Below are 21,554 nucleotides of genomic sequence, written 5' to 3'. Positions count from 1 at the left end.
CATTTACTTCTGATTTTAGTCTATCAACCTTCTCTTACTTTTGCGGAACGGCGACCACGTGGCCTTGCAAGTGCAGGAGAAATTAAGTTGTTGTGGCAAAGAAGTATAAACTTTACCTACCGCAGTAGTTAAAGTTTTGTATTTCAATTTTGTATTTAATTTTTTGTATTTAATGATAGGAAATCCTTCTAAAGTAATTACTTTAAAAAATGTTATTAGCTAAATTATGCTCAGCCATAAAACCTTCAAAATTCTCTAATTTAGTAATCTCTTTAGTATTGCCTGTCTGTACTGCAGCTAAATGTAAACATGAGCTGTAACATTACTTTCCATAAAAAGCCAAACAATATACTGCCTTATATGCAACATCAATCCATCCATCAATTGTAACTTCTTATCCTGTGTAGGGGTGTTGGAGCCTATCCCAGCTGTCATTGGACAAGGGGACAGCTTACAAGTCTATTTCAGGACATTAACACTGACATTCACACTTACAGGTCAATTCGAGTGACCAACTAACCTAACATGCATATTTCTGGACTATGGGAGGAAACAGAGTACCCGGAGGAAATCCACGCATACACAGGGAGAACATGCAAATTCCACAGATAGGCCACAGCCAGCAGGTATATACAAACCGGGGGACCTTCTGTAGGTGGCATTGCTAACCACTCCACCACTATGCTGCCTTAAATTTAACACTTAATCCTTTGTAAAATACATGTGTTAGTTACATTCTACAGTTTATAGTTATGCTGAGAAGTTGTAGGGTGCAACTTTTATAAGCTTGGATTCACAAAACAACTGATAGAACTTTACCATTTGTTATTTCATGTTTTTGGAAAGAGGTCAGCTTGGAAGAAGTGGGACACTGAGAGGATTGAATACAGTAGACAGAAGTAAAGCGAGATGCAGCGTAAGGTGAAGGTAGAGGTGACAAAGGCCAAAAAAAGAGCATATGAGGACTTGTATGTTACGTTGGACAGTAAGGAGGGGGAGGTGGATTTGTACAGGATGGTGAGGCAAAGAAACAGAGATGGGAAGGATATGCAGCAGGTTAGTGTGATTAAAGATAAGGATGGAAATGTATTTACAGGTGCCAGGTGATGATTGAGGAAAATGGAAAAGAACGAAGAGTGGAAGAGGTGACTGGTGTGAAGCAGTAAGGATCAGTAAGAGTGAAGTTAGGAGGGTGCCGAAAAGGATGAAGAGTGGAAAGGGAGTTGGTTCTGATGACATACCTGTGGAGGTATGGAAGTGTCTAACAGAGGTGGCAGTAGAGTTTCTGACTATTTTTTTTAGCAAGATCTTGGAGAGTGAAAGGTTTCCCACAGACTGGAGGAGAAGTGTACTGGTGCTGGATTTTAAGAACAAGGGAGATTTGCAGAACTGTGGCAACTACAGAGGAATAAAGCTGATGAGCCAAACAATGAAGTTGTGGGAAAGAGTAGCGGAAGCTAGGCTAAGGGCAGAAGTGAACATTTGTGAGCAGCAATATGGTTTCATGCCTAGAAAGAGAACAACAGATGCAGTATTTGCTTTGAGGATGCTGATGGAGAAGCACAGAGAAGGTCACAGGGAGTTGCATTGTGTCTTCAGGGTGCAGAGAGAGTGAAGAGAGTAATTCAATTTTGTAACTTTGTATATGATACATTTGGATAAATAAAACCCATTTTCCTTTGAGGCTTTATTCCTGTGTCCTGTGTCTACCTTCTCGGTTCCTGACACCCACCCTATTTTAAACATGTGCTCAGTATAGCCACCCCAGTAAAAACATTTTACACACACCCTTGCTCCTGGAAAGTATTCCTCCACCCTATCCTGTTCCTGTCACTTGGCAGATCGATGATGCCACTTCCCCTAAGCTTCCTCCCTTTATCCGGTTCCTGTGCCCCAGTGAGTCAACAGCATCACCTTCTCTTTACTCTCTGTTCCCCTGTGGGCCAACAATGATGACTCCACCTCAATTTTCATTCCACATCAGGTTCTTCTCGCCGTCTTTAGTTGTCTTATCCTTAGTTGGCTGTTACAAACACCTCCATCTCCTGGCCAGGTTATGTCAGCTTCTGAGTTTGCTTCCCTAGTCGACGCTTCACCACCTCCAGGGTCGGTTGTCTCTGATGATTTCCCATCTGGTTTACAGTCAGTCGTCTGTGATGGTGTCCATCCCAGTCATTTCTGTACCTGTCTGATTCCCTGGTCATCACCTTTTTGTTTTTTCTCCGAACCAGCCAGTGATGCCTTGATCATTGAGGTCCCTGTCTCTATCTTGGCCAACTTTTGGCTAACCGTCTGGAAGGTGTTCTCCATCACTGCCAGCTTCCTGTCCATCCTCCAGAGGTATTCGCCCTTTGTCCTATCGAGGGATTCTGAATTCACTGTTAGGCTCTTGCTTATCTTTCACAGCGGTTCCTCCCTTGTCCACAACAGCTTGCTTGTCTTCCAAAAGGGTTCCACCACCTCACCTGCTCATTATTCAGAGAGGGCCACCGACACTCTCCTAATTATCCCTGTCACTATGTCACCATGGTTGCAATGCTGGCACCCTCACGACTTGCTTCACTACCAGCAGCATCATTGGCAATATGGGCTCGCTCACTGCTCTTCAGTGCTTCAGCCACCTGGTCACCCCATCAGTGACCCTCCCCCACCCCATCCAGGCCCTTTCATTACCCTGCTTTCTAGTTCTCGTGGCTTCCAGAGGCCTTTTTGTGGTTCTGCTCCCAGTTACTTTGATTAGCTCTACTTGTCTCTCAGCCACACTCACCTATTTCCTGTTCTTATAAGTTCCTTGAGCAGAAAGTCAGCCACTCCAACTCAGTCTTTGCCAGTTTGTCAAGCATGTTTTTATGCTTTGGTATATCATCTGCCTCTCTGTGTGTTTCTCCCCCATTATTCCTCCAGCTCATACTGCCAGTTTTTGAACTTTTATTCAGTTTATAGACTCTTCTCCCTGTCTAATCCCTCTAGTATGCCGGTCTTGTGTTTTTGTATTATTTTACATTGGGATTTTTAAGCGATGCCTAAACTCATTCCATGCCTTTGGTTATTCTCCAGGTTTTATTTCTGGAGCTGGAGTTTTTGTCTTGTTAAATTGTGTGGTTTAATTTCACCTTCCTGTTTGTCTGCACCACCAAAAATCTTTACTCAAAGCAGATATGTTCATATAACAAGATAACTGATTGCTTTGATTTGATCCAACAAGCGATGTTTGTGATCAAATAATGTAATCATTGCCTCATCCTTGGAAAACAGTAACAAGCAGCAGAGGTGGCAGGATGTAGATTTACTGTGAGGCTGACAGAGCCCGTTCAGAAAACAAAGGTTTAGTGTTTGGGTTCGCGCCAACCATTATTTGGATTTCATATAAGATCCAACCTGACCCAATTAATATGCCACCTGATAGAATGGCCTCTCATCAGCCTAATTTAGAGAATCAATGGGGGACAAATGAGAGCGAGAACGGGTGCACACACAAAGACCACCCAGTACAAGCCTGAGGAGACTGATGCCAGCAGTGACATAAACCTTTTGACAAATCCTCCCTCGACATAAACAAACACTCACACAGTCCCCTGCCCCTCAAGTTCATCAATGTGCCATACACATCATCCATCATACCCACCCAACAAAGACAAGGGAGGACATTGATGGATGTTTTTATTGTTTTGGCACATAAGGACCATTTGTACAAGTGGACATGAAGTGTTAGAGGGTTAATGCTGCACCCAGGGCCTTAAAACTACTAACATGATGAACTCTGACCCAGCTTTATTAAATAAACACAAGACTATATTATGGAGGCACTTGTGGAAAGTAAAAAAGAAAACAAAAGTAGAAAACAATGAGAATATTGAACACATCACAAAGCCCTCAAGGGAAGGTGGGGGGCAGGATTTGGGAGGGGCTTTATGTCAATTATAGCCATAAAGTTAAGAAAGAAGGTGAATTGGGGGCAGCTCCGTATAGCTGAAATTGCTGGACAGAGTCATCAGTAACACCTTTTTGTCTGGCTCACTGACTGGCCAGTGTTTAGAGAGGGGAAATGTTTAGGAAAGATCACACAAACTAGCTGAAAGAATCTCACACGACAATAAAATAAACTATGGAGACACAAGTTGGTAGGTCACAGCGATTTGACACAGCCGGACAGTCCTCATTGTTCAGATCATCAACACTGCAGTAAAGTGGATTTATTCAGTGCTGGAGGAAGTATTAATATACTATAGTTAAAAGTGCCACATTTGGAAAATACACAACTTGTAAGTCTTACTTGGAGGATCACAAAACTTAAAAACTCAATGTAAAAGCTTCTAATAAAAAGCAACAAATCTTCATTCACATTTGAGAATTTGGAAGGATGATATATTTGCCATTGATCGTCACAATAGTTTTCCCCGGATTTTCTATATTAATATATTCTAATCATTCCAGCTTTGCTTCTACTTACTATGTTGTAATTTAGGTGATAACAAAATATTGTATTTTTAAACTCTCAACTCTATTTTTAAACTTTCAATATGTCAAAATCCTCATTTTTAAAGTAAATTGTACTGTAAATTGTATTGAGTTCTCAGATGATCCTAGTTAAGTAAAAAGTTGAACATTTCCCTCTTAATGGAGTTGAAGCATAGAAATAAAATACTCAAATAAACTAGAAGTATGTCTAAATTTCTTCTTAATTAAGGTTCTTGTATAAATGTACTCATGCTTTCATGCTCTCTGTTGACATACTTTATATTGAGGAGGAGTAAATGGAGTAGAAAAGCTTCTCCTTCATATTCCATCTCATTTATTTTAACAAACTATTTTTACACAGTTGTCTACTTCATATAGTCATCAAGCTCACATCACAAATATGTTGTTTTAAATACAGCATAAGCTCTGCTTCCTATAGCTAATGTCTTGTTTCTGTCACCTTCATATTTTTATTTTTTTTTGTGTACAGTATTCTATTTTACTAACTCTGATGTCCCAGAGAGGTAAACATTGTCACCACTGATGTTAGAACTTATTAATTATCAGATGTAAAGTTTATTCTAGTAGTTTAGTGTTCTCTTATTAGCAGTATTGTGCATAAACAGTATTTTTGGTATTTGTTCAGCATAGAGTTTCAGCAACATCTGGGGGGTAATCCTATAGAAAATTTTTGGGGCTTGAGGAGAATTATGCAATTTCCCTTTGAGACAATAGCCTGCTTTAGAAGAAATCTCACAGCTGAAATCAACATAGAACCAATTAAAATGTCTTTTCATTTCTCTCTTCTCAGTGAAGTAGTTCAGGGTCTCAGCCCTTGTGTGAATGACAGCTGTCACTCTTTTGTGCTCCCAGCACACCATCTGGTTCAGCTAGTCCGGTTCAGCCTGACAACAGTTCTGCTTGGCTTGGAGGGGCGCATTGCGGTGACGTCCCACAGATCTGAAAGTATACCTAAAGATGACCCCTGGTTAACTTAAGGAATCCTTTCCAACAGGCCCAAAGAGGATGCCTCGGAGCTCTGAATTACACTGTTAATTAAGATCTATTTATCCATTTTATGCAATACTAAAAGCATTTTAACAATCAAACATGTATTTTCAACCCCAAATTTAGTGTTTTAGTCCAATGTACGTAAAAAAAATTTGTTAGCTTGTATTTAGAAATTGTCAGTATTTCATGACTGTTGCATGCAGTCTTTATCAATAATGAAAGCAATTTCAATACTATCCATCCATTATCTTATCCACTTGTCCTATTCAGGGTCGCAGGTAATAGAATATTATATCTGTTATATATTTTATTTAGTATTACGCTGTCATTTATACTTTCATATGTAAAGTTTACTGTACAACTATAGTACATACATTAATTTGTACTTTTGTGTGACTATTGTAAGATTCTTCATGTATAAAACTTAATAGCAACTGTTTTAATAGTTGTATTTATAAATATATATATAAATACAACATGTGCAATACAAACCCCACAAATTTCAAATTACCTGGAATCCTTAAATTGTATGTTTTGATAAAAATTAAAAACATAAACCCAACAATTTCTCATTCTCTCAGTGTGAGAAATAAATTCAGTTTCTGGTTCCCACAGGTAAAAACATCCCAACGATGACTAAAAACTTCTCTGCCAATGTGCTGCACACTGCACATTCCATTAACTTATTTTGAATGCTTCTCACAGCAGTGTGCAATTACTTGTAAGTCAGTCGGACATCTCCCTTTGGCAACAACAGGAATCAGCCTGAAAGCGAAAAACAAAACCTTTTGTCCCACACCGTCATCCCGCAGTCCTGTTAATAATCCTAAATCTGCCTGATCTTTGAATCAACATCTTCAATCTGTTACACTATGCCTGTGTAGTAAAGCTAAGAAATATTATTTGTTGTTCTATTAATAGTAATAATGTTATAAGGTAAAGTTTATATTTTGAGGAAATATTTTTTTAAAAGAAACAAATCAAAAAAATTGGGAAGGTCTGATTCTGTGAACAGCTACAGACCAAGCAGCTGTTTCTTTTCATGAGTTGTTTTAAATATATTTAACTGGGAGAATATAAATAAAAAAAACAAAACAAAAAAAACAGGAAGGTTAGATGAGGACACAGCTGCTCTCTCTCTCTCTCTCTCCCTCTCTCTTTCTCTCTCTCTCTTTCTCTCTCTTTCTCTTTCTCTCTCTCTCTTTCTCTCTGTCTCTTTCTCTCTCTCTCTAGTGTGTTAGGGCTGAAAACACTGAGATATTCCAGGCCAGTGATCAAACTTCCAAAAACCAAAAACACAACCCTCATTCAATTTAGTTTTAACTCTCCTTCAAACATATCCGTGTTCCATGTGCAAATAGTTTTCTCTGTTTTTGTTTGTTTGTTTGTTTGTTTTGTTTTATTATATTTTAGTTCCCACATACCTTGTAAAACTGAGCCATTATGATCTGTTATTACATTGCATAAGACGTATGTTGTTGTCGTTTCAGACTTATATACTTATTTACAGTGTATAATTAAGCTATTATTTTTGGCTTGTGGTTTAGTTTCATCTAATTAAAGGGCCAAATTGCTCATTTAGTTCAATTATAAGATGACTAGCAAGATAAATTCACAGAAGTTATAGACTATGAATTTTATTGTAGATTTACTCTTTTTACTTTTAATTAAACTACTTTGAAATGACTTTAATTTTAATACATGTTGTTGAGATAAGATGACAATAAGTGAAAAGCTTTAAATAACAGAAAAGTAGAATCATCAAGATCATTTAAGTGATGCTCTGTTGCTGACAAATGAAGTTCATGTTTATGTTTCACAATCTGTGCAGACGGTAATCCCAGCACTGCAAATTTGGGGTTTAATGAAACATGGCAGTAAAAACAGCAATAACAAGTTGCCAAAAAACAGAACTCAGGGTAGAAATGCTGTTGGTTACAGTGCTGGCCAATAAAAAGGGTTGTGGACTTCTTTGAGGCCTGAGCAGTCAGTGAAAGGCACTGTGGGGTCTCCATAGTTCACATGGCAAACTCTCAAACACCCACTGAGGGCTGGAACGGGGGGGTGTATTGGGGTGGTTACCCTCCTTCCCTCCCCTGCCATGCCTTAACTGAGGCTAGTGTTGACACAGTGCTGCCCAATCTAATTTTGATTGTCAGGAGCAAGGAATGGTGATCCTCCCCCTGCCCCTCTGAGATCATCAAGTTCATTTCTCTGGCTGCATAGGGATTTTTTTCCTCCCCCCCCCCTCTATCTCCCCTTTACTAGAACAATATTCAGCCATTCCAGGGCCTCTTAGAGTGAGCTCACTGGAGTTAATCTCTCAGGCCTCTCTCCTCTCTATTGCTGCCTCTCTCTCTCTCTCTCTCTCTCTCTCTCTCTCTCTCTCTCTCTCTCTATCTCTATCTCTATCTCACACTCTCTCCCTCTCCTTCTATTCAAAAAGCCATTGGAGAACAGCTTGAATTAGTGACAGTTATTATTCAAACTAATGAGTAAAATCACAATGGCAACAAAAGTGGACTGTGACATCAACTATAACAGTGTTCATGAATCATTCGTTCTTTGGCAAGACTCATTTGTTAATAAATGGGTGACAAATACAATTTTCTGCCACTTATGAAAGTGTAATTATCACACACAGCAGTTGTGATGAAAACTGCAAATATCTGTTGTGGCGTTGATTGTTTTCCGAGATCAGTACCATCACAAAAGACAGATGGCCCTCTACACCTTTCTTTGTGTGTGTGTGTGTGTGTGTGTGTGTGTGTGTGTGTGTGTGTGTGTGTGTGTGTGTGTGTGTGTGTGTGTGTGTGTGTGTGTGTGTGTGTGTGTGTGTGTGTGTGTGTGCAAGTGCGGGTGGGCAGAGTGGTTGGGTGCACATATGCCTCCACTTATCAGAGACAGAATGAGATTAAGGAAAGTTCAGATTTATTGACTATATTATATAAAATTGAAATGCTGTTTTTCCTGATTTCCAAGCACACTCCCAATTTTAGGCAAAAGACACACTATCTTCTAAAACTGGGAGTTCACTTCACTCACGCCATGATATGTATATCAGTGAATTATGCATCACCTTACCCTCATTCAGTTAACTGCTTTCCATCATTTTAGATTTAGATATGCATGATGGGTTAATGTAAAAAAGGGTTACCTAATGTCTTTTGTGTTGTGCTGAAAGAAAGAGGGGGAAACTGCTCCGTGACAAGCTATGACATTTGGTGGACGCGGACGTAATCTAATTCAAGCAGTTGCAGACATTAAGCTAGACAGACAGCATTGTGTGGCTTTGTGCCTTAATTAAAACTGAGATGTAATGAGAAAGATAAAATTAGAGGAAAGAAAATTAAATTGACATAAATGAATAGGCCAAGCTTTTTAAATGAAAAGCATAACAGAGATGATTAATGCATAATGATAATGATTTGTAACATTTTTAAATGCTGGCATTCAACAATATATAATATTAATTCATGTTAAGGATTGGTTAAACAATGTTACACTTCTAAATAATGTTTACTCTAATATATTTGTCTTTTTTACAGAGTTGCTCTCAATGTTCTGTAAAATATTGCATAAAGTAGCAGAAGACATTGCAGTACAACAAGTTAGCCAGATGGGGGCACTACAACAAAAGTTTAAATTAATAACATGTCAGTCTTCACGTTTGCTTGATCCTGCCTCCACTCCGCTATAAAAACATCCACAAGCCTTATTTAAATATTTTTTTAGCAACCGAGAAATATTAATAAATGAATAAATTAGTTTACAGTGAAAGTTAAACTGCTGTTGAATGAATTATGAATTCTTGTGACCAGGAATCACTTAAGGCTTGTCTGTGGAACAACTACAAACAATTTTAAAATCAAGAATTTGAGCGTTTTTAAAGTCACATATTTTTAAATCTTTTAATAACACACAGGGATAAATACTATTACTAAGTCTGAAAATCAGTCAATCATCACAGAAACAAATACAGAAAATATAAAATTGTTGTTTGTGACAAAATATGTTGTTATGTAATGATGTGTGTCCAGAGACGCTTTAATCACAAAAGACATATTTTAAAAAATCTAAACACAATTATTATTAGAGGTTTAACAGTTTGTCAGTCTGAAGAAAGGTTTGTAACTTTTGTAAAATCCACAGTTTTAAAATAAATTAAACATTACATAAACATTTTAATGATATACAGAGATGAAAAGACGAGGTGCTTTTAAACCCTAAACCCTGATTTCTATAATTAGCTAACAGCACTTTGTGCCTGAGCTAAGAGCACGACTGCAGTTTGTCAGAAGTAATATTGACATCGCAGAAAACAATTTTAAATCAAAAGATCAAAAGGTGAAAGGTCAGAATTATCCTGTCAGGGGTCCTGGGTTCACTGAGGGGGGAAACTGACCAAAAAAGAACCAACACCTTTAAAAAAAGTTTAAAAAAACTAAAATTAATTAATCTAAAATTAATCAAAACACATCTCTCAAAAACATTCACCCAAGTCATCTTTGTGTTTAAACAAATGCTTGTTTGCGACAGGATGAAAATGAAAGACAGGGGTGGGGTGTTCAGCGTAGGTGCATGGTTTGCAAGCTGTCAGATGACGGCCTTGAAGATGAAGAGCAGTAGGCCCCCATTCTGTGTCCAGTGCTTGGTGCTCCCCACCCCCTTGCTCAATTGCAACTCCACACCCCATGGGAGGAGGTCTGTTGCACTGTGGCCACACTAAATCAACATCGTTCTAATGAGGTGTCACACTTGACCCCCAGCAGCCTCGGCCCCTCATATGGGTGTCAGTGCCACAATGAACGGCCCTCCATCTCCAGTGCCTGGCTGACACATTTGATTCATGAGAGAGCCTGGGCCCTGTCAGGTCAAAATTACCCCTATCAAAATGCCACCATCAACACATTCATCAACCTTACCACTATATCTGCCCTTTTTCCTTCTCTTCCAAAAAACAAACAAACAAACAAAACAAAACAACAATAAATCTCTTTGAAATCAGCAGAACTTTTGTGGTTGTGCTGTGCATTCCCTGTGAGTCCATGCTGAAACACCCTCCGCACACAAGATCATGCCCCTAAACATCTTACACACATATTTATGTTTGTCACTGATCACCTCTTATTGCAGCTGGAAGTGCTACGCCTGTCTGTCATTGGTTGGGGTTCAGCCTTCTGCTCCTAATGGCTCTCTGAGCGATGAACTCTGTGTCCCCCAGGTGTTGGTAAGCCTGTCCTCTGACCTACTGACCCCAAACACTTCTAATGTGAACATGTCCACACAGCTAATAACAAGCCTGAGAATGAAATCTCTTTGACCTGGTCCCACTGATTCAAAACACAGTCAGACAAGCAGACTGCTTACTCATAGCAGCAGGGGATGCACAGTATGTTTCTGCTCTCTACCTTTAAGGTACTCAGTAACACGTATTTAGGTTGCTAGTCACACACGAAAAACATTTTTCCCACAATCTTAAAACTCACATAAAAGTTTTGAGTTGTAGGCTGACTTCGAAGGGACCATGCCCGCCCTTCTTCCCCTGCACATCAAATGCTTAGTTGAGAACACAGCTGAGACTTTCACCTTCCCGGGATCATCCTAGAATGAGATTATCCTCTGCCTAATCAACTTTGCCCGGCAACCGCAGATGCTCCTCATACGTCCAATGAAGTGGATCAGTGTCAACACCCAATCCTTACCCGCTTTTAGGATCAATAATCAGAAGCACTATCACATCTTATGTTACAGTTTGGTACACCCTTGATTGTCACTATTCACTGACAAGGTATAAGGTCCCTTGCTGAGAGGTCATTCACTGTTAGCTGACACTCCATGCTGCCAACTAAAGCAACCATCTGTGTGATCTCATTCTCATTATCACCAAAAATGGGAATGTGAAACTGTTACAATCTTCTAACTGTTTTGCACATATGAAGTGAGGTTTAAGTTTAAATTAGCCATGGAGAAATTTATTTTTGTTCAAATAAGGTTAAATAACTCACACATGGTTTACTTTCTGCAACACAAAATAATAAAACATGTTTACTCACAATGTAAGAGTGTCGGCCCAGTCCAAGTAATAATAATAATTATCATTAAATGCACAATGTCTCTAAAGAAGGCTAGGCCTTTTAAATGGGTCATAAACTGGATTGTTAATGGAAAGTAATAAAACTGTAGAATGTTAAACAGCAATACTGTTAATGTCTCATGTGCCTCATTTGTGTCCAGATTTAAGCAGATGATTGTAATGATATGATAATTAAGTTTTATTCTTTTTTCAATTTTATGTGGCTGTACAGGGATCACAAACTTTTGCCAAAAGCCTGCTACACTGGTAAAAGTTGCAAGGTAAATTATTTGCGCTGACACTAGTTGTTAAATTGCTAAACGTTTCAGCATTCAGCCTTCAAAGACCTGAAAACATGTTCCTGTTCTAAAAAGGCTGCAGGATGTAAGACACACATTAAAAAAGTGCATTAACAGTATTGGACATAATCCTACTGGCCCTAGGACACGGTTGCAACTTGAAAGTATATATTTATTATTAATATTGCTAGACAGTGTTTGATAAAGGACAAACTATAGCTGCCTTTTGTGCAAAAAAACTATTACACATAAGAAATACTACCTAAAAGTAATGACCAATTCCATACCACTTGTTTCAGTTTACCAGTTTGCTTTATGTAAAGTTTTCTGTTTACTTTCACATTCCCAGCACCAGTTAACAGCAGTGTATCAACAAAAACAGTTTTTTGAAGGACCATCATATTCTCCTCAACATAAACCTGATCCAGCCACCAGGAAACTGGCCAACAGACCTCTTCTCTTAAATCCGCTCATTAAAGTCTCACGTGGAGTCAGTGGCAGACAAAACATGACTCCTCTCTAAGCTGTGTGTTTACTACTAAATGTACTAAATGCTCTCAGATGGGAAGATAACATGCACAGGGGCAGAAGCATGTGGACCGTTTTCAGTTCTTTTCAGTGATTTTTTTTTCATTAGTACTAAATGCATCAGATTTTTTATACATTTCAATGTAAAAACTGGGTTCCCGTGTCACTCAAACCTTGTTTGTCTTGCTGAGCTCTACAAATCCCTTTTATGTTTTTGTACCACAACATTTTTTCCAACAACAACCTCATCAAAATGCATTCAATCTGAAAAAATGTGGTTTGCAATGATGAAGATGTTGTGGTTCAGTTTCAAAGGGCAGCATTTATCGCTTCAACTGGTAAACTGGTACAGAGTGCATTGTGGCTGTTTTCAGGCAGCATTCACGGTTTTTTTTCAGTGGCAAATGAAACATTTACATCGAGCTCAAAGAAAAGCATGCACACTGCCAACGTGCCCTGCCACATTAAAGCAGGGACAAATGTAAAGAGCCACAAAACAAATTAAATATATTTTACCTATAATATTTTAAAAAAAATTAAAACTAATCTGCCAATGCAATTTAAACTAAAGACATTCCAGGCCAGTGAGTGACATTGGCATAATGTCACTCAATGTGTATAGATTTTTTTCATGACCTCAAGGCAATAACAAATTCCACTTTTTGAGTTACATTTTTGACAGGATCAAAAAACCATTTTTGGACTTAAGCTATATACAGTCTGTGATTAATTAAAACTACAGTATGCAAACAGTTTCAAATATTATTTAGTAGCAGTACGCTCTTCTTGTGGTGAAGTGCTGTCAACACTGGTAGTGGTGCTGAGGTTGCTTTCTTCTAAAAGTTTTTAGGTAGTAGTTGTTGATGGAGGTATTTTCTCTAGTTAATCGAAATTTCATTGCCTTACTTTTAGTACGTTAACACTCCCACTATTTGGAACAGCTCTAAGCAGTCACTTACAATCCCCAACACAATCATCTTAAAACCTTACACAAGTAAAAAACCCTTAATCCACACTTAAAATCAGCAACAACTCTGCAAAAAAGCCCATAGCAGCTACCTTATCATCTTATAAGCACTTAATAACCGACAACAACTAACTCCTTGTGCAAGCGCCTCGTAACCACCTAGGAGAGACAAAAGTCCTTTAAAACTAATGAGATTTTAGTCAAGGTGGATGTTTATTTCTGGTTAATTTTGTGGATACTCTTCAGTGATATCATAATAACAGTTGCAGTGTTGCAGTGCTTGAAAATCGTTTTGCAAATGTAATCAAGCATCAAGCAAGACAAAACTTTTGAGTTTTGTTCTGGCAGCAAACATACATACATCAATAATTTTCTTTAGAATTTTCTATGTTTAAGTGATATCAACTGTCAACTGGCACATTAATAAAAATTAATATGTTTTTCATTTTATGTGAAAACATAACATCATCAACCATTAATAAGATCAATTCATTTTTATTTGTCCGATCCATGTTTTCCTGTACATGTCTTATTATGGTTTGATATTCAAACTTGTGCATTACAAAAAAGAGTCTAGATAAGGCTGTGACCACTTAAGATGATGCAAAATGGAGGACTGAGGCCGTCCAGTCCTTTGTGTTAGAAGGACTTTTGATTTAGGCAAACAGCTAAAACAATAACCTTTCACACAACAACAAAAGACTCCTATTCTGAAACTTATCACTCGACAAGTGAGTAGCAAATTGTACGTGTGTGTGTGTGTGTGCGCGTGCGCATGTGCATGTGTGTGTACGAGTGCGCACGTGTTTGCATGTGACCCCCCATCATGTCTAACAATCACCCTGACACATACCACCCTTTCTCTCCTCAAATAAAAACAGAGTAAAGGAAAAGAGAAATCGTCCACTGTTGAAGCACTTTACGAGATCCTCCTCTAAACAGAAAAAGGACTAAGTATCCATGGGAATCTTAGCACGTTAGGAGGGCCTTTCTCTTTTCCCCTCATCCACTCTCCCCCGCTGCCCCCTTGGACCAACGCAATTGTTTATTTTCTCCTATTGAGGCTGGTCCATTCACTGGCCCTCACATTTACTCTGCTCAATTGGAGTGAGACAGCACTTATTCGAGGAGAGGAATGTAGCGTTCCACTGACAGAGCAGCAAGAATGCAGAAGAAATAATTAAAACTTTATAAAGAAAAAGGTACAGCTGAGTGCGAGGGACAGTGACGTCAACCTCAACAATGAGAGCTGACAGGATTTTCTGCTGTGATGGGTATATCCTCACATCAACCCCAATACCGTAAAGTGAAGGAGTGTTTGAATAACGGACAATGCAAGAAAGTGGAGCAGAGATCACATAAGGTCATTCATTCGCCATGCTTTCTTAAGTGAAACAACAAACTTGCAGAACATCAAAGCATTCCCTGACCTGTTGTAAGATGTAGCCTGTCCTCCTGGCTCACTGTTCCTGACCACAGCACAATAGCAATGAGCTGGAACACAGATTTAAGTTCTCCGACTCTGTCATATCTTTCAGCAAAGGCCAATGACAAACTAAATCTGATAAATGCTGTCACAGCTGAAGAGACCAGATCACACTACCAGGACTGACAACAGCACAGAATTTAGCCAAGATAAACTGCTAATGACGTTTCAGGCCACTGACTTTTTCACCTTACTATTCTCTGCTGCAGCTGCACTTTAGACAATGAAGCTACAGGTCTTGGTGTTTTGCACATTCTTTTTGCCATTTTGTTGTGGTTGTGAGTGGGTAGATGTCATTTTATGTATACACTTTAAATTATACGACACACAATGGCCTCCATCCCTACAGCCTTAGATTGGGTCAGGACAAACTCCTCAAAAAATCCTTTAATCAAAATAGAGAGAGACCTCAGGATGAGTAACACTAATATCTCAATAAAAGCAATAGATATTGAGCTGAAATAATACTAATAGAGAAAATTAAACCCACTATTAGATGGATAATCCCTGGCTAAATATGCACATCAGAAAGCAGATGCACGTCCCTTGTTACTTTCTATACAGTACTATTACTGTCAAATAAACAATGCTCATGGGACAATGCTGATCTCAGCTTATTCAAAATATCTTTGAAAAAACTAAACACGTGTCATGGGACACAGCTGATATTTTCTCATTTTAAGACTTAACATGATATGAGATTGCATGCTTGATGTAACTTTGGAAAACAGATTAACCTCAAGGTTAATTTAGTATCTGTTCCATTTCTAGCTGTTCTGCCTCGGAGGTTGGGGCTTTCCGATTTGTTCTCTAAGATTTTTGATTTTATCGGTTCAATTTTCTCACCGTGAATCTCCTGAATGTTGCTATTACCAGTAATAATAATAAAAGACAAACCTAAATATATTAATGACATACAACTTTGGCAGCTACTGCATCTTAAAATGAAATGAAACTGCTATATGTAAAATAAAATGAAGGTAAGGTTGTTGTTTTTTTTTAAATTACTAAGGCACCTAAATTGTATTTACAGCATGATAATGATCATATCTTATACCTCAACCCTGTTCCTGCCTGGCTTGTGTTGTAAACATGTTTACACTCAAGAAGGAAATTCTCAAAACTTCTTTTGCAGATCAAGACATTTGTTCAAAAACCACAGTGACTAAATTCAGGCAAGAGTTCACCCCATGTAAAACACAAGTAAATCTTAACTGCCCCCTATTGGTCAGACACATCTAATACACTATGACAAAAACAGGCTGAGTGCAGATCATGCATAGAAAAGTAAGAATCTGACTTTTTTGCTTGCAATGCAGGTGTGAGCAATGTCTATGGGGTAGCCCCACGGACATGCACGTCTATTATGGGAAATAAGTGCATTTAAAATCATTTACAGCAGCGCACTTATGAATATTTCATTAAAACACAGTTCCATGTTCAGTTCTAAATGTATTGCACTTAATTTAATGAAGTAGTGAGAAAGATTGCACTGACTCTCTGTTAGCAGCTGGCATTAACCATGCAGCTCACCAAGACATGATCTAACAGAGCTCAAATTGTGTATGCCTGTTATTTGAAATCAATAAAGGAAAGTTAAACCTTTGTTACTCACTGACATCACATGTGAAGAGGACATAGATAGGAAGACACTGAAAGACAGCTTGCGCTGAGAGGTGTGAGAGAAAAGAGGGAAGAAAAAAGGCTTTACATTGTCACTGTGGTTTTCACGTCTAGCATCAAGTAGCTGCATGTTGACATGATTAGATTATCGCCCCGTCACAATACAACAGCCGTGCTTCACAGAATGGACGCCTACACGGATTATGATTACTACGACAATGGCACTGACAATGACACTGGAGTAGACATTAATTCTCAGTGTCCCAGGTCAAACCTTCATGGCTCCAGCATTTTCCTGCCTATAGTGTATTTTCTGATATTTCTCACCGGCTTTTTGGGCAACCTGTTTGTAATCGCGGTGGTGAGCAGCAAAGGTAGGAGAGGTGGGCGACTGGTGGACACCTTTATTGTCCACCTGGCTCTGGCTGACCTTGTCTTCGTCCTCACACTGCCCCTGTGGGCCATATCTGCCAGACAGAACGACAACTGGAACTTTGGGCCGGTTGGGAACCTGCTGTGCAAGCTGAGCAGCTACATAATTGCTGTGAACCGCTTCTCCAACATCTTCTTTCTCACCTGCATGAGTGTTGATCGCTACCTGGCCGTGGTCAAGCTGATGGATTCAAGATACCTGAGGAGAACTCTTTGCCTCCGATGCACATGTGCGGCAGTCTGGTTGAGCTCCCTGGTGCTCGGTATCCCATCCCTGGTCTACAGAAGAGTGGAGGAGTTCGGTAATGAGCAGTCCTGTGTGGAAGATAACGACTCACCCTTTTTCCTTGGCCTGAGTCTGACCATGGCATTGATCACCTTTGTCTTTCCTGTGCTAATCATTGTGCTCTGTTATGGCACCATTGTCGTGCATCTCAACAAACACTGTACCGGCTCTGTAAACCCTCGAGCGGACGCCCGCAGGAGACACTCTCTAAAAATGGTTCTCTCCATTATAGTTGTCTTCGTGGTGTCATGGCTCCCATTCAACCTTTTCAAAGCCCTTATAATCATCTCCGCACTCTCAGGCGCTGACCCCAGTTGTGACACTCAGATGTGGCAAAGAAACGGTATCGTCATCTCATGCTGCCTGGCATTCCTCAACAGCTGCGTCAATCCAGCCATTTACTTTTGCCTCGACAGCCACTTCAGACGACGGGCTGAGATCTTGTACACGACCTGCCTAGGAAAGACAAAGGCCCTGCAGAGCTTCAACTCTTCTTCTTTCACCAACCCGGGCACTTCAGAGAGCGTTGGAGCACCTGGTGGGAGAGCGCAGCTTCATATTCTTGAGTAGGAGGAGAGGGGAGACTCGTTTCTTCTAACCGGCAGGTATTAAAGCTAGTGTTTTATCAGATCCTTGAAATGTGACAGCACGCTAGGATTTTGGGCTTCAAAGGATGTTAAAAAAGGCAGTAAAATCGGGCACATGGCATGACAATCTTTTGCAATTAAAATCGTTTGAGTACTAACAATAATGTGAAATTCTTTTCTCACAAATTCACTATATTTTGATTTTTCAACAAATATCGAAAAGGTTGTTGATATTACTTCAACTAACTCATATAGTACAGCAGTGTTGATATAAATTATATGACTGATATATTTTCTCACTGATCTCTTTTGACCAGTACAACCTTTTAAAATATCTGTAGAAATATATCATAAACCTATGTAAGTTTATGCTATATTATGTATATGTACATATAATATACAATATATATCACAAAATACCTAATATTTTAGCAGCATTATTATAGAACAAGTGTGTATTTTATGGTACAATTACAGACAGATTGATTTGTTTAATTATTTTCTGAGTTTTTGTTTTCTACATTTTTAAGGCAAGATTTGGGTTATGATGGAATTATAAAACATATATATACAGTATACTGCTGTAATTAATAAAGTTACATTTCCAAAATGAAAATGTGAGATAATATTTGTTGTTTGTTTAGTTTTTTTTTTTTATCTGAGTCCTCCAAAATGAAACTTTGCTATTTAATTAGTACATCCTTGATGATTTAATTTTGTTATAACATAAATGTGACATCACACAACACCATGTTTTCCCAGTACAGAAATCTGAAATATTAAATGTTGGTTGCAACAGCTGTCACAACAAAAAAAAATTAATTCCCTGTAATACTTTGAAGTCCAATTGTGACAGACTCACTCAATCCATAGAGGGAATAACTAAAGCAATTCATTGCAGTACTATGAGTAATTGATTTAGTGCTATAGGTGCACAGTTACACCTAATGATTGGTTATTCATTTATATATTTAAATTAAAAATGACTGAATTATTCAATAAATAAAATACAAACTTTGCAAACTTGCAGAAAATTTTTGAAAATTAAACAATAAAACATGTTTTTTGTTTTTATGGTATATTCAGTTACATAACTGACAACTATATCAAAGAGCAAAGCTGTACTTCTCAGATCAAGACAATGCTTTTGACCTTGAATTTAAAAAAACCCACTGTAAAACCATGCTCTCCTTAAAGACTTTGCTTAAAAAAAAAAAAAAAAACACTTCCAACAGCTTTTGCCTTGCTGTCATTTTTTATCTTGTCTTTGATCTCTACCAGTGAATGTTTCACTCTGGGCTCTTTGTATGTGGTTTGACGGGCGCTGTTTATCTTTTTTTGGCATAAGAAATAATTTAAACATGTATCTTACTTAATTCTTCGGTAACACCAAATGGAAAGGTATAGAATGTGAGCTAATTTATAAATGACCATTTTTGCAAGTGAGCTTTGTGTAAAATACGCATTCATATGAGGACACATGCTGGCAAAGATTAACCGAGCAATGCAGAGTGCAACACCTAAGAACAGCATAAAAGCTGGGCAACTGTCAGTGTGGAATGAGGTTAACCTAAAAATACATCCACTGTTTGTCACTTATAGCAAGCAAACAACTGTCTGCCATGGGGGCTAACGTCTCTGAGGTTCCTTAAGAGGGCGAGTCAAACAAACCTTTTCCTGATCTGAAGTAAAGTTACCTGGGTATAAGGCGTTTCTCAATGTTCACATGCCAGGGAAGCCAGGTATTTGAAAGTTCAAATGTTCATGTGTGCCCACTTGTTTTTCAGTCATATATGCATTATGAATCAAGCAGTTTCATAATTATGAAAACCAGGTCAGGTGCCAGGGTGTTGGTGCGTGGGGTCAGGAATTTCCCCTCTCCTGAAGTTGTTTCAAGGGCCCAGTGACCATCTTTTTCTCACAATACAGCACTGTGTGTCAGAGGTTTTATTGATCTTACATTGCCAAATGAGTAGCATTATCATTTGATTTCTTTTGCAGTGGTTAGTTTCATTTTGAAATAAAATTAACGGAAATGCACAACTCCTCAAATGAGGCACTGACTTTAAGGAAAAGAGAGTCCACATACATAGAAACTGATGCATTTATTGCAAGTTTTAAAAAATTTGCATGAATCTTTAGATAGTATTTCTGATAGGGGTGTACTAATTTACTGGTTTATCTTAGACTTGAACAGCAGTTCAAAAGCTTCACATACACTCACACATACATACTTAGTCATTACTTTGCAGACAAGACCAACCAGGGTCCAAACCGATATCACTCTGATGAATTACATGGACAACATCTGCTTGTTTCTGTTGAAATAGGGAATAGACATAAAATGTTTCACAAAGACAAAATATGTTTTAAAGTACAGATTATCTTTTGTTTTTTGCAGCTTTTCTATGATTCCAAAGGTGGCAGGTATTTCTCAGACTTGGTTTGGCAGTTCAGAAATGAACTTTCATGTTTTCATGTTTCCATATAGCTAATAGTTTCCCTTTTTCATGACAACGATAAAGTCAATTAAAAATGCAGTTGTTTAGTGCAGAGAGGTTTTATGTTACATCTACTTCAGATTTAAATAAGCATGCAAATTAAAAATAAAATAAAATAATTAAAACTATTATTAATATTTTGAGCTAACTTTAAATGGGCTGGTGAATATTTGTGGAGATTATAATGTTTGCATGACTATAAAGACATGTATAATATAAGTTGCACACTCTGTGATGGCTAAACATTATTTTAATATTATTATTTCTGTAAAAGTCAAATTTATTCTTCTAAATTAATTGCTTTAGAAGTTCTTTTTAGAGTCGAATTACTTGGCCGTTTTAGTGCCAGTCAGTCACATTCAGAATGAAAGGTCAGACCTTGTGCTCAGCTGTATCAGACTTTTCCTACATGATTTGTCAGACAGTTTCTGTACTGTGTTGAGACAAAAGGCATGTGATGTTCTCACAGCACTTGTGTGGTTGCCAGCCTCTCATTACAAAACTCAGATTTTGGGAACTAAATTATTCACGCTCCTCCAAATGTGAACTTGCCATGAACTTGTAAAATGTATTACTATTATGCTACTATGTATTACTATACTACTATTATTACTACTATTACTATGTAACTATTTTGGCTGCAAATCTAACACATTGACTTAAGCATTCCGATAGGGGTGGAAAATATCCCACATTTTTGTTATATTGATAAACAGACATAGAATTTGTAGGTCTATATTTATAAATGATTATTATTATGATAATTATTTTATTTGTGTTAGAAAGACATGTTGCAACCTGATTGGTCTTTTTTTCTCATTAATCTACACTCTGTACCATGTTAAAAGTAAAAGAGAATTTAAGAAATGTCTGTAAGTTATTAAAAAATCTAAATATCATATCTACACAAGTATTCAGACCCTTTCTCAGTACTTTCTTCAAGCACCTATGGCAGTCATTACAGCCTTGAGTCGTTTTAGGTATGATATGAAAAGCTTTGTAAACCTGTTTCGGGGGTTTTCTGCCATTCTTCTTTGGAAATCCTCTAAAGCTCAATCTGGTTGGATGGACACTGTTCGTGGACAGGTCTCAGGTTTCAGGTCTCGCTGGAGATTTTCAATATAGTTCAAATAATAGCTCTGACTGGGCCATTATAGGACATTTAAAGTTATCCCTAAACAACTCCTGTCTTTTTGGCTGTGGGCTTAGGATTGTTGTCATGTTGGAAGGTGAACCTTCAGCCCAGTCTGTGATCCTGCAGACTGTGGAACATGTCTTCATTGAGGATGCTTCTGTACTT

General features: G+C 38.2%; 1 protein-coding gene across 1 annotated transcript; it reads left to right on the top strand.

The window, feature by feature from the left end:
• The first annotated feature begins 15,689 nt into the window (after positions 1-15,689).
• gpr25 (G protein-coupled receptor 25) lies at positions 15,690-20,340 on the top strand. Its single transcript, XM_067506134.1, has one exon. The coding sequence runs from the start codon at positions 16,585-16,587 to the stop codon at positions 17,734-17,736; it is 1,152 nt and encodes a 383-aa protein (XP_067362235.1). The 5' UTR covers positions 15,690-16,584; the 3' UTR covers positions 17,737-20,340.
• Positions 20,341-21,554: the final 1,214 nt, after the last annotated feature.

The sequence above is a fragment of the Channa argus genome, chromosome 5 (genome assembly GCF_033026475.1).
Source record: "Channa argus isolate prfri chromosome 5, Channa argus male v1.0, whole genome shotgun sequence".
NCBI classification, from domain to species: Eukaryota; Metazoa; Chordata; class Actinopteri; order Anabantiformes; family Channidae; genus Channa; species Channa argus.
This window is presented reverse-complemented; position numbering and strand designations above follow the sequence as displayed.